Source organism: Diospyros lotus, chromosome 9, assembly GCF_014633365.1.
Source record: "Diospyros lotus cultivar Yz01 chromosome 9, ASM1463336v1, whole genome shotgun sequence".
Lineage (NCBI taxonomy): Eukaryota > Viridiplantae > Streptophyta > Magnoliopsida > Ericales > Ebenaceae > Diospyros > Diospyros lotus.
In genome coordinates, this window is record NC_068346.1 from 15,199,144 (window position 1) to 15,212,040 (window position 12,897).

General features: G+C 40.0%; 1 protein-coding gene across 1 annotated transcript; it reads right to left on the bottom strand.

Annotated features, from left to right (window-relative positions):
* Positions 1 to 1,689: 1,689 nt before the first annotated feature.
* LOC127809955 (glycosyl hydrolase 5 family protein-like) lies at positions 1,690 to 5,236 on the bottom strand. Its single transcript, XM_052349156.1, has 4 exons — positions 4,534 to 5,236; positions 3,647 to 3,894; positions 2,638 to 3,158; positions 1,690 to 2,434 (listed from the first exon to the last, which is right to left on the bottom strand). The coding sequence occupies exons 1-4, from the start codon at positions 4,948 to 4,950 to the stop codon at positions 1,932 to 1,934; spliced, it is 1,689 nt and encodes a 562-aa protein (XP_052205116.1). The 5' UTR covers positions 4,951 to 5,236; the 3' UTR covers positions 1,690 to 1,931.
* Positions 5,237 to 12,897: the final 7,661 nt, after the last annotated feature.

Genomic DNA, 12,897 nt, shown 5'->3' on the forward strand with positions numbered 1-12,897 from the left:
CTTCACTGTTTAGGCTTTAGAAACTTTAGATTGTTTCACAAAAATAATAAAACATATAGAAATGGTGTTTCTAATGTCGAGGGGTGAGTTTTGGTAGTCCTGAATTAGAATTACAAAACCTCCTCTTTGTAATGCAAGACAGAGATTGCAAATAAGAAATGACATTCTGTGTCATGATCTTTCACATTACTTGTTTATTAGGGAGTTTTTGGCTTATTAATTTGTCACGTGAATCTAAGATTTAGAGGGGGAAAAAAAAGAATATGAGTTACATTTTGCCAACATTTTTGGATTATTACCTGTAATTTTTCAAATGGTACTGGAACTAGTTCAGGACCACCATTGAGCGAATGCAGGCCAACAAACTATTTTAAATTGATTTGCCGTCAAATTCAGATGTAAATTTATGGCCTGCAGAGACTGCCATGAAAAATTTGTCAGTTGTCATTGCTCAAGGTAGTATTATTGGCTAAATATATATTTTTGTTAATCTATTTTCATTTTTTTTTATTATTCAAATTTTTTGTTATTTCAATTACATTCTTAAACTATACATTTTCGAGTTATTTGTACTTTTCAGTTAAAACGTGTGACATGCATGCTGAAATGTCCAAATTACTTCTCGCGTGTGTATAAGAAATCAGTTGACAAGAGAAGACTGACAGTGGGTTGGTGGTGCCTCCGACCATTCGTCTCTGCCATAGTCTTTCTTTTTTTCCGATGGTGATTGCAAGAAGCCTTCGACTTGCGTCAAGCATGAAGATACAGCTAGCGACGGATTTGTGACGGGCATGTTGAGTGACTGATGGAGGCAAAGCTTCCTGTCATGTGTAGCTGGCAAACAACAAGCAGCCAAGGTTGTCGGCAATAATGAAGTTGGAGAGAGAGAAGAAGAGGATATGAAAGGGGGGGCGGTTGGTGTTGCAAAACCCTTGGGCTCGTTTTAAAGAAGACGGGCAATTGGAGGCACTGTTGATTGGGAAGCTAAAGCAAGAGGGAAAGGATTGGCGATCAATCAGCGGTGTCTTTGCCTATCCATCTTCTTCTTTAGTCATAGTAATCAATCGTCTATTTGATTGGTTCGTCTTCCCCAGCCAACAACTTCTTTATCTCTTCGTCTTCTGCCGCCACTATCGATGGTCTCTGCACCTTTTACCAGTTCCAATGCTATTTTATCTGCACCTTTTACCAATTCCAATGCTATTTTATCGTCAATTGCCCTCTACCATAGTCGGCAATCTTCTTTATCTTTCACCATAGTTGTTGGTCCGCACCTTCTCCTCCATCCTCTATACTTGTCGCCAGCCACCTCCCTTACCTCATCTCCAGTTGTTTCTTGTCCTACCATACTGTCTACCTAGTCTCATTGCCAACTATCATTTCTGTCGCACCTTCTCTTCCATCTTCTGTAGTTGTCTCTAGCCACATCCCCTACCTTATTGTCAACCACAAAAAGAAAAGGCCATGATAGAGATGGTGGTCGTGTGTGAGGTAATTTAGGTATTTCAGTGCTCATATTTTGCACGTCCTAATTGAGGTGTGTAATTAATTCAAAAATGTATAGTTTAGGGTGTAATCAAAAAGTTTGGGTGGTACAAGAAAAAAAATATGAAATTATAGAAGTAAAAATATGTATTTGACTAATATTATTTGGTCAAAAGAAGAATCATTTGGAGCCTAAGATTGATATTTTAAGATAACCCAACATCTAATTGTAATGGTATCAAATTACAGCGTAAAGATTGAAATGAAAGCAGATATTGGCAGAATGAGTATATATATATATATTGATAAACAATATTAGAATAGTGAATATAAAATAAATTTTGCAGTATGAATCCCCATGAATTCCTCCTAATTAGTGAACCACCCTTCACTTAAAACCCACCCCCCACTTGCAGTTGCTCCACCTTCACCTTGTCACGCTGAAACTACAGTATGCCTCCAAGCATCTTCCTCCCAAGGAATTCCAAAACCGAACCAAACCGGATTGATCGTGTTGCAGAACGAGTACCCAACGTCGTATTAACAAACTTAAACCACTGGCTCGCAGGATCGCACATGTTATCCCTCTCCAAGCATTTGCAGGCATTGGTGAAGACGACATTGCTGCCGGGATCAATGTCCAAGCAAACGGCGGTGCCGTCTTCGAGGGTTGTCGAGAGGTGCATTTTGGAGTCGGAGATTGGCTGCCACCGGGACGAGGCGCCGGTGCAAATCACGCCTAGCTTCGCCGGCTTTCCGAGCCCGACGGCCTGCAGGCAGAAATAGGTGCCCTTTATTGTCAGCGTCTTCTCTGGCGTGTAGCTCCAGGCCTCGGAGCCTGAACAGGGGCCGAGCTTCAGTGGCTCAAACAGTGTTCTCCTTTGGATGCAAAGGCCAGTCAGTGGATGAAAGATTACTATGTGTGGCTTGGCTTGTGCCAGGCCAGGCCCTGCATTCGCATATAAGTAAACCAAAAACAAGCCATTAGTGAATAGGGTCATCATTCGGGAAGGGAAGTAATCATTAGTGAGTGCTTCAACTAATGTGAATGGTTCTGTGACTCAGATACAATCCAGATTGACTTTAATTAGGTTAATCAGCTAGTTGAGTCGATTTTAAATCCAAATAAATCCCACCAACGGTATCCCATACCTTGAAAGGGTGATTGCATCACAGAGATCCTATTCAAGAAGCTTGAATTCCTGGGCTGGCCCCAGTTCAAACTGAAAATTCCATAAGTCTCATCATACCCCCGTACCCCTCCTCTCAAGTAATAGCTCCCAACCAGAGTCCACAGAGCCCAGTCCAAGTCCAGCTCAGCCGCCATGGCCATGAAGCAGCTCAAGTACCTGTTGTCATTTACATTACTGCCACTCTGGTCCACCCCAAACTCACTCACAAACAAGGGGTGCCCTTGGTCCAACAAAAATCCAGAACTCCTCCTTATGTTGTCCAACGCCAGCCCACAGACCTGGTTGGGGTTGCTGGTCCTCCAAGCTGACCCATCTGTGAACCCGTACCAGTGCAGCTCGAACACTAGCTTCTTGGTGAAGCTCAGGTTCAGAGGGCGGCTCGAGAGGAAGGAGAAGTCTTTGTCAAAGCTCAGCCCGGAAATGATTACTAGAACATCCGGGTTTGCTGCATGCACTACTTCAGCTCCTCTCTGCATGTATCTATACATATATATATTTAAGATCAGAAATAAAAATAACTGACCGTATATTCAAGTCAATTAAAACTTCGTATATGAATATGGTTAGTATCATGTAAAAAAGGGATTAAGCATTTAAAATGAAACACACACATGTACATACATAGAAGTTCATGTTATTTGAGATTAACAAAAATAGTTGTAATTGTTGCTTATAATGAATTTACATCTACTAGCTGCAATAAAAAAATCATTTTTATCATACTGGAAATGAATTTAATTAATTAGAGTCATCGTCATCATCAACTAACTTTATCCTAACACGGGTACTTTAATTAATTAGAGTGAGTAATACTTTAACCATCAACTAACTCCCTATTGAACTTTCAAATAATGAAATATAGAAATGTTAACATAATCCTTGTGGCAACTTTAATATAGAAATTATATATGTAAACTAATTAAGATGGATCATTTTTCCTTTAAGAATAAAAAAAATAAAAGATGCACCTGTACCAGTCGTCCACATTTTGCCTGGGGCCACGCAGCTCATTCCTCAAACTCATGCCAACAACAAAGGGGGTGCCCTTAAACAAGGTGGCCATCTTGGCCAGCCCTTTGAGCCAGACATCAGGGTCGAAGTAAATGTCCCCAAAGAAGCCATTGCCATCATTGCTGCTGCAGCACCACCCTGGCTTGCTTATGTGGTTGTCCAGTATCACCATCACCTTGTTTTCCCCCAGGCTGGACACCACTGCCTGCATATTTTTAAAACTAATTAATTATTTGATTGATTGGTTTGATTTATATATAATTTAAATTTTTATTTTTAACCTTGTTTGATAATTCATTCTATAATTCAAAGTCTTAAAACCCTCAATCAATTCAGTCAATTTTTTTAAGATAAGGTTTGGTTGGCAGAAAGTGACAACATTGATATATATACCATGTGGTTGTGTCATTCAAGTCACTGGGAAGGTGACCTTCATATGGAGACAACCTTTTTCTTTTTTCGTAATAAAAGTTTTTTATTGATATTTTTAAATTTATCTAGATAATTCTCATTAATTATCCGTGTCATTATCATATTCATTAGAATCATATCAATTTCATAATCATTGTGCATCTTGTTATCATTAAAATGGACCAAGTTTGAAGATCAAGTGATTTGAATTTTCACCAAGTTTCTATGATATTTTCACTATTCATATCCCAAATTGATGTGAAAGAGTTGAAATAATTCAGAAGCAGCAGCTAATTCTATTCGATGGCCTTTATTGTTGACCAACCAAACTTATGTAAAGCTGGATTCAACATTCATTCATTCAGGTCGCTTTCAAGCATCAAAAATCCCAATTTTTCCGGGAAAAATCAAACACAGAGAAAATTAAGAATACCTGGAAAGCTTTGATAAGGGGAAGATCAACAATGGAGGGATTGTGGGCTTGGAAGCCTGCAATGGATTCAAGCAGCCCAAGTCCCTGAAGAGACTGCCTCACAGTGAGGTTGGCCAGTGACTCATTTGTGGCCAAGTAAAGTGGCCAAGTGAGCCTAACACAGTTGAATCCCATGGCTGCAATTTTCTTTGAGATCTCATCCACCGGCTGCTTGCTCAGCCCCTCAGCCACCACTGGTTCAAGGTGTGACACCCAGTTCAGGCATGCCAACTTCACCCGCCGCCCGGCTTCGTCCACGATCCACCGTGAATCGGTGGTGAGCGGAAGCGCCGCCGCCGGCCGTGGCGGCTCTATGGCGCTGCAGAATACCACTGCCAGGGGGAGAAAACATAGGAAGAAACGTGAAGGGCTCCCCATGTTGAGGCCGCCTTTTGATCAATTGGGTACTTGAAGAAGTTCTCTTGGGCATGGCCTTTATTTATATGGCGTGGCTTGAACGATAAAAAAAAAATCAGATGTCAGAATCCAAACTCAATCATCTTCCATGTTTTTTAGGGCAAAAATACGGCTGCATGGGTGGACAGTTACATTAAAAAGCTCACTTTTTCGACGGAAAATATGAAGAAAATTTGGGGAATTGGGTGGACATTGGTGTTGGTAACACGTTAAGTAACATAGAGGAATTCTCAAGCAATTGAGGGAATGAGGCTGAGACTCCATGATTATAGCCTCTCACTTTTGGGGCAAGAGATAAGGTTACGGCTCACTATCAAAGCCTTGCACGGCAATTCACTGCTTTTTTTATTTTTTTTCTCTTCTGGAATTCTCTAACATACTCCTCATAATTATAAATTTAGATGGGGCTAATAATAGCATAAAAAAATAAAATATTTTTCGTATTTTTGTGATTTTATTTAAATATTTTAATTATGATAATATATAGACGATCAATTTGATCGATTAGCTGTAATTTTAGTCACGACCCAAATTCAATTTGAGAGATGTGTGTGTCTACTGGCATAGCACACCACTTGACATTTTAAAATGTTTTTGAGTGGACTCCACGTTAACATGTGAAAAAGCTAAAATAAAATAATATATTTATTTATGTGTTATATATAGAGAGAGAGAGAAGGAAAATAGATGGAGGACGAAGATGAAGACGATGAAGGAGTATGGTGACGACGACCGGCGGCAGCGCTGGGTTGGAAGCAATAACCAATCTAGAAGTTGGAGGAGACAATGGAGGTTGATCTGGAAACTTGATAGCCAATCGTTGACGTTGATGGGGACGACTTAAGTGACCGACGACAAGGGTGAGGCGACTAGTAAAGGACATAATCAGCCGACAAGAGCAAAGGGTCATCGATCGCTCTCTGAGAGGTGATTGTGAGTAGGAGGAAGCTCAAATTGGTCGTCGGTCCAGCTTCCAAATCGGTTGTTGATGTTGTGTGCAGGAGAAAGCTTAGATCAATCGCTGCCTCTAGTTTCCAAATCGATCGTTGCCATCGTCGTTCGCCGTTGTAGCCGTCGCCATCACAGTCCCCATCCTCTGTATGCTTCTTCTCTCTGTGTGTATAACATATATATAACATTTTATTTTTTATTTTTTTTATCTGTGTTAACGTGGAGTCCACTTAAAATATTTTAAAACGCCATATGGTGTGTCACGTCACCGAGCGCATACGTCTCTTGAATCAAATTTAGATTATGGTTAAAATTATAATTAATTGATCAAATCGGGTGTGTATTGCTAAAATTAAAATATTTTGATAAAATTACAAAAGTACAAAAAATGTTTAATTTTTTCATGCTAATAGCCCATTTAGATAATGTTTGTTTCAGATTTGGCAACCATTATTGTTCGGACATGCTTTAGATGACATGAGGGAGAGCTGCGTGAGTTAATTAATTGTCAATCAATTACTAAACTAATTTCGATACCCTAAGAAATTATCAATAAAATCTCGATTAAAAATAATTGGTGAGTTGGATGGTAAATTGATTGAGAATTAGATGAATATGCTTAATTTAAATAGACAAAAATGCTAGTTTCATTTACTTCACTCCTTGCTTCTATGTTAGCGGTTTAGGCGATTGTTAAATTAGTTGTGTTGGTGAAGAATGCAGGCAGGCAGGCAGGCAGGCAGGCAAGAGGCCCTCTAGCCGCAGCAAGCACTGGCTTGGCTGTCCGTTGGGCCCTATTTACCTGAGACGCCTGCCATTGCCATTTCCTTGACAATGACAGTACTAAATGCAACAACAGAAAGGCAAGTGCAACATCACATGGCCGGCCGGCCGCCCCATTAAAACCCTCCTTGCAAGCAACATCTAATCATAAAAATTCATCTGCGACAACAACCCTGTATTTGTATTCACTATTCAGCACTCACCTTCCGTCGCACCCTCAGATGGAGTGGGACCCACTTCACATCTAAGTACATTTGACATGTTCACCCATCCTTTTTCCATCCCATAGCTAATCTTTGTAAGCGAGGGGTAAAAGAAATAATAATAACTTTTTCTTTTATTTTATGTTAATTTTTTTAGAGTAAAAGAATAATAGTCAAATTATTTAAATTATCTAAAATAACTTGGTGTGCCATGAGAAAAAATATCAAAAAATAAATTAATAAATGAATCAACTCAATTTAATTGGGATGACCTAGGGATTGAAGGCCACATGAGATCTACAGCAAGTGGTCGACATGGCTCACAAGCCATCAGAGAAGATCGTGAAAGGTCATCACGAAAGGCACCCCCGCAACCCAGCCACAGCAACCGCGAGGAGGTAGCCCCCGCAACTTGGCCAGGTAGCTATGAGAAGGTAGCCCGACCAAGCAATCATGGGGAGGTCGACCCATGGCCCAGCTGCACAGGCAACCCCAATGCCCTATCATGCGGCAGCGGGGGTAGCCTCATAGCTTTGCTCACAGACAACCACACGTGCCCCATAAGCCTTGAGTGAGGGCTCTCTTACAACTCTGTTCATGTGAGCGCCTACAGCTCTACAGCCAAGTGACCCAGCTTGTGAGCCCCTACGACCCTAGAGCCAAGCTCCACAAATGACTTCCTCTCCTTCTCTCCTTCTAGTGGTGACACTGCCTCAAAAGTATTTCCTCGAATATAAGGGGTCTCATATAATGTGTGTTCTTTCTGACCCAATGGGGTTGGCAAGATTGGCTGTAATGGCTGTGAAATGTCGCAATCCAGTAAGGATAGCTAACACCTGCAAGCACTCTGACGCTCAAATCAATGAGATTTCAAGATAACAGAGGATGGGTAAGGCTTGGAAAGAACATACATTAGCTTGTGATTAGGCTGGTTTATATAGAGACGATGGTGCCTTGCGTGTCGCTGACCGTTGTGGGAGGATAGAAGGTCGAGATACATGGCAGTGATAGGGATTATCTTCGAGGATCTTGAATTCAATGAAGATTATGGGCTGATGAGGATTAGTGTGCGAGTTGCTCAGAGTTGATAGGATCTTTTATTGGCACTAGGATCTCGACCTAGATGGAAAGGTTATCCGAGCTTCTTGGGTTGAGATCTAGATTGGGGGTCGGGCTTAGTGCCAAGCTATGGGCCCCTGGCCCAATGGATTAGTACAGTCCAGAGCCCTCCAGGTTGGATGTTAGCATGGGCGAGCATTTGAGCTAGGAACATAACTGAGATGGTGGTCACATTCTAGTTTGCCTTAACCTAGGACTAAGCTTGCTAAGGTCGAGTAAGGCAGTTCCAAAGGGTGTTTTTCGAGGTTTTGATAAGTAACACACATGATTTAGAAATCTAGGACACCCGTTCCAGAAAATGTGATGTCATGGGTGGACAGGGAGTTGTTTTGACTTTTTAACCTAAGGCATTTAATGCGTGTGACAGGTGGTATAATCTCTGTAGGTGTTTGGTGATGTTTGATCTCTAGCTGTTAGATGCATAGTGTGATATCTATATAAAAGCACCTGTAGGCCATTTTCTCGCCTCTCACTTTTATGCTTGCGATCGATTTCTGAATCCTAGTTTCCCAAGAGTTCTCGCATTCTTCCTTCTTTCAAGCTTTCTTTTGCCTTCTTCTACAGACTCGCTTGTTTACACAGGTAACTTCACGCAACCGACTCTTTTTATTTTTCAATCTTCCATTTTCTTTTTATTATTTTATACTGGTTTATCGAGTGTTGTGACAAGTCCAGGGAGTGAATCTAGGGAAGAAAGCGATTCCATCACCATCAAAAGAGAGCTCCTAGCGAGGAATCCGACGCTTGGTCATCGGGCTTTGCTGGTTGGGTGTAGGGAAGTGATTTGTTGTGTCAACCAGGGTAGTTGAAATATAGATCAAAGTAGAAAAAAGGGGAACGACTTCTAACGACTTTATTTTCTCTGGTTCTCCTGGGATACTATAAGTGTTTCATCGATGGCTAGGTTATCTTCAAACCCGCTTTTGGGCGCAAATGGTGACTATAGCTAGGTGAATGAGAACGTGTGCAAGGTCGTTTTCGTGTACAACTCATCTGTTGGCTGTGAAGCTCCAAACGGCGTCGTTACTCTTAGCTAATTGGAAGGCCACATGCGGCAACCGTGTGCTGCCATTTGGCAGCCGCTGGATGGCTGCACGTGGCAACCATCAGCTCCCTTCAACTAGCGCCTGATTATGCCCTCTCGCCTTTACCCGATCATCTCCTGCTCTTCTGTCGTTTTCTGTTGGGATTATAATCATGCTTGCACGATGTGATCTAATCCATCCATCTACACTTTATGAGGCGCAATCTCAGCCGCTCTTCATTTCTTTTATTCATGCCTCGAGATGTGAACCAGAGAGAGAAAAAAGAAAGGGGCTGAAAATACGAAAGAGGCGAAGAAAATCAGAAAAGTGTTCGGGTTGCTCTTGGGGGTTGAAGGCTCTCGCCTTTTGGCTACGGTTTCGTTCTGGTTTGTTCTCGATTTCTTTTCTGTAAATGCTTGTATAGTTTTTATGGTTCGATAGGGTTGCCTTTAATCTGTATTAAGTGATTGATTGGCAGTTTTGTTTCCTCGAACCATTGTTTGTATTGAGGGTTTTGTTTGCGAGGGCTTATGAGGGTGTTATCTGGTTATTCATCTCATAGTGCAGTGAGCTCTTCTCTCTCGAGCTCAACGTGGACGTAGCCTCGGTTTGAGGTGAACCACGATAAAACTCTTGTGCCTCCTTTCATTTAATTTTCTTGTTTTATTTTTGTTTTCAGCTCTGTGTATGATTGCTTCCTATTTAGTCCATCGATAGTCTGTGATTGATAAAGTAAAACCCTAAGGTTTTAGTGTCGAGTCGCAACATCCTCAAATATTGTCTTTGTTTTGAGGTCGTGTATCCATTTATCAGTGGCTGAAGAAGAAGAGGGTTTATTTGAGTATCGACCTTGTGGGGAAGAAGAGTGGGTCTTCATGGCCGTGGACTCAGGGTCAATTTTTGTGTACGATATGTTCTTTACACGTCTTCATCTTGTTGGTGATGTTAAATGTTACCCCAACCCAGCTGCACCCAAATAGCTGGGCATTTGTGACAGCCTTTGAATCGGGGAGTGAGCACAAGAATCTTCTTTTCCTTCTTCCAATCAAAGGGCATCAGCAAGGGTAACTGGGTCTCTTTGAATAAGCTGCCAAGAAAGAAGCTATTGAAGGCCTTTGATAGCTCATATAAGAATTTCAAGGCCATTTACTTCAAAGTAGCCTCTCAGTAGGATGTGCTCGCTTTTTTTTTAGACGATCAAGTAGCCTCCAAGTTCCCCTTACGCTAGAGCAAGGAGCCGAGTTCCATCACAGGGGTGGAATACTAGCGTTTGAGTTTGGAGGACCAGCTGATGGTGGATCTTCTTTTGGATTGCTCGGTATTGGAGAGCTCGGCTCTCGTCAAATACGAGAATGACCTAGAGGGTCTGGCCACCTATATAAGTCAGTTTTGTTGTGGTTTCCCCTTCGGGCTAATTCTTGCAGCTTACTTTATTTGTTGTTGCTTACCCTATTTATTTTCTATTTCAGGTCAGATGGCCCCCAAAATAATTGCCAAGGAAATAAAGCAACGCGCGTTGTATAGGGAGGTTGAGCCAAACTCAGGGTCGGCTCGCAAGGTCACCAAGAAAGCCCCTATTTTGGAGAAGAGTGCTCGGGTGTCAAAAGCCCCTGCCATGTCCAAAGGTCCCACGTCGGCTCCTCCTTCATCTTCTCAACCTGTTTCTTCGAAAATGCGGAGTTCTCAATGGTCCGAAGAACAGGATGACGTTGAGGAAGCCCTTTTATAGTGGAAAAGACCAAGGACTACTCAAGAGGAGGAATCTAAGCCCTCTAGGACCTCAAGCTTGGCCATCGATCAACCTTCAAGCTCTAGATTGTTGTTTTACTTTTGTCTACTTAGTTTTGATGATGAAAAATAATATTTTATTTAATCTCTAAGTCATTAATGAAGGTTGTGGTTTTCAACATAAATCAATTTCATTATCAAGTATTACTTCATGAGAATAAAAATCAAATGAATTTCAAGTATTGAGATTTTAAAGTCATATTTTTCTAAGTCTAGAAGGTTAGCACTTTATAAGGAGACATATATAAAAATGTTTTCTTTTTAGAAAACCATCTCCCGGTATTTTGATAGTTAGTATTCATTAGTGTTAAAATGATTTTTAATTAATTTTTCAAGAAATAGAAAGTATGTATTTTGGAGGTGGTAAATTTGTAAAATCCCGAGTTTATACTAAAACCAAAATTCTATTTTCTTATAGTTATGGATTTTGATTTTTTGGATATTTTATTGAATCCAAATAGGGGGTACTTTCTTATTTACATTTATGTATTAAAGTAAATTGAAGGTAAAATATAAATTAAATAAAATGAGGACATTTACTTAAACTAAAGAAATGTAAATATGTTGTGATGTTTTGTATCAATCACAGTGTTATTCTACATGTTATCAGTTAAGTGTTCAGTTTTTCTAAGTAAATAGTTGACTGTGTGTATATGTTTTGCCGACTATGCCTATGAATAGTCAACTATGTGCCTGAGGATAATCGACTATGCCCAAGGATAGTCGACTATACTTGCATGTTCTGTCGACTATATTCTAATCTATCAACTATGATTTTTGTTCTGTCGACTATGTATGTATATGATGTTATAAAATTTCTTTGTATTTTTGGATCTGTCGACTATGTGAATATATCTGTCGACTATCAGGAGTTTTTGTTAGATAATAGTCGATTATGCCTTCTTCTCTGTCGACTATGCCTTATTTTACTTATGAATCTATCAACTATTCATTGTCTTCTGTCGACTATCTCATTTCGCAAAAAGCTATAACGTCTAGTTTTTCAAACTCCAATGGTCACAAACAGCTCATTTCGGACAAAGCTTTTGGGATGCCTATTTATACAAGTCATGGATGAACTTGAGGAGGATAATAGACAAGAATGAATTGATTTGAGCTTACTGTTATTCTCATTTGTATTTAAATCATTTGTGCTTTATTTTTCTCTCTTCAAGGCTTTGATCTAAATATGTATACATTCATTTAAGCTTTGTTTAATCTTGAGAGACATTGTAACTAAGAGATTCATCTCTTAGATTCTCTCATATTCTATATTTCTTATACTTCCTAGCTTGTGTAGCTAGATGGCCCATTTGTGTGGGAGGTTTTGTAAGTTTCCTAGTCACGGACTAAAGGATCTACTTGGTTTAAGTAGGGGGTTTTAGTGGATTGTTTGAAAAATTCTTAGTGAGGAGTTAAGGTAGTGGATTAGGCTTGGGTTAAGCCGAACCACTATAAATCCTTGTGTTTGTTAAAATGGAAGTGCTATGGCACACACCAAGATGGGGGGTGAATTGGATAATTTAAAAACTTAATTAAACTTGAAAAACTTTTTGATACAAATTAAGGTTTTAGTGATTTAAAAACGTAAAGCATATGAAATGACAAATATAAGTTTGCAAAGATAAACAAGTGAACTAAGTGAGGAATAATGAAATGCTTGGAGAGATGAATAGATCAAAGAACACAAGCACAAAAGAACACAAGGATTTATAGTGGTTCGGCTTAACCCAAGCCTAATCCACTACCTTAGTTCCTCACTAAGGATTTTGCAAACAATCCACTAAAACCTCCTTATCACTTCGGATAGGCCCTCTAGCACCAAGTTAGGAAATACAACCTCTTGCTTTCAAGCAAGCGCTTTAGCAATACAAGCTAGGAAACACAAGAAAGATACAAAAGAGAGTTTCTAAGAGTATATCTTCTTAGTTATAATGACTATCAATAAATATACAAGGCTTGAATCAAATGAAACAAATTTAGTACAAAACCTTTTGAGAGAAAAAGTTGAAGCACAAATGTAAATCGAGAAGTATGAA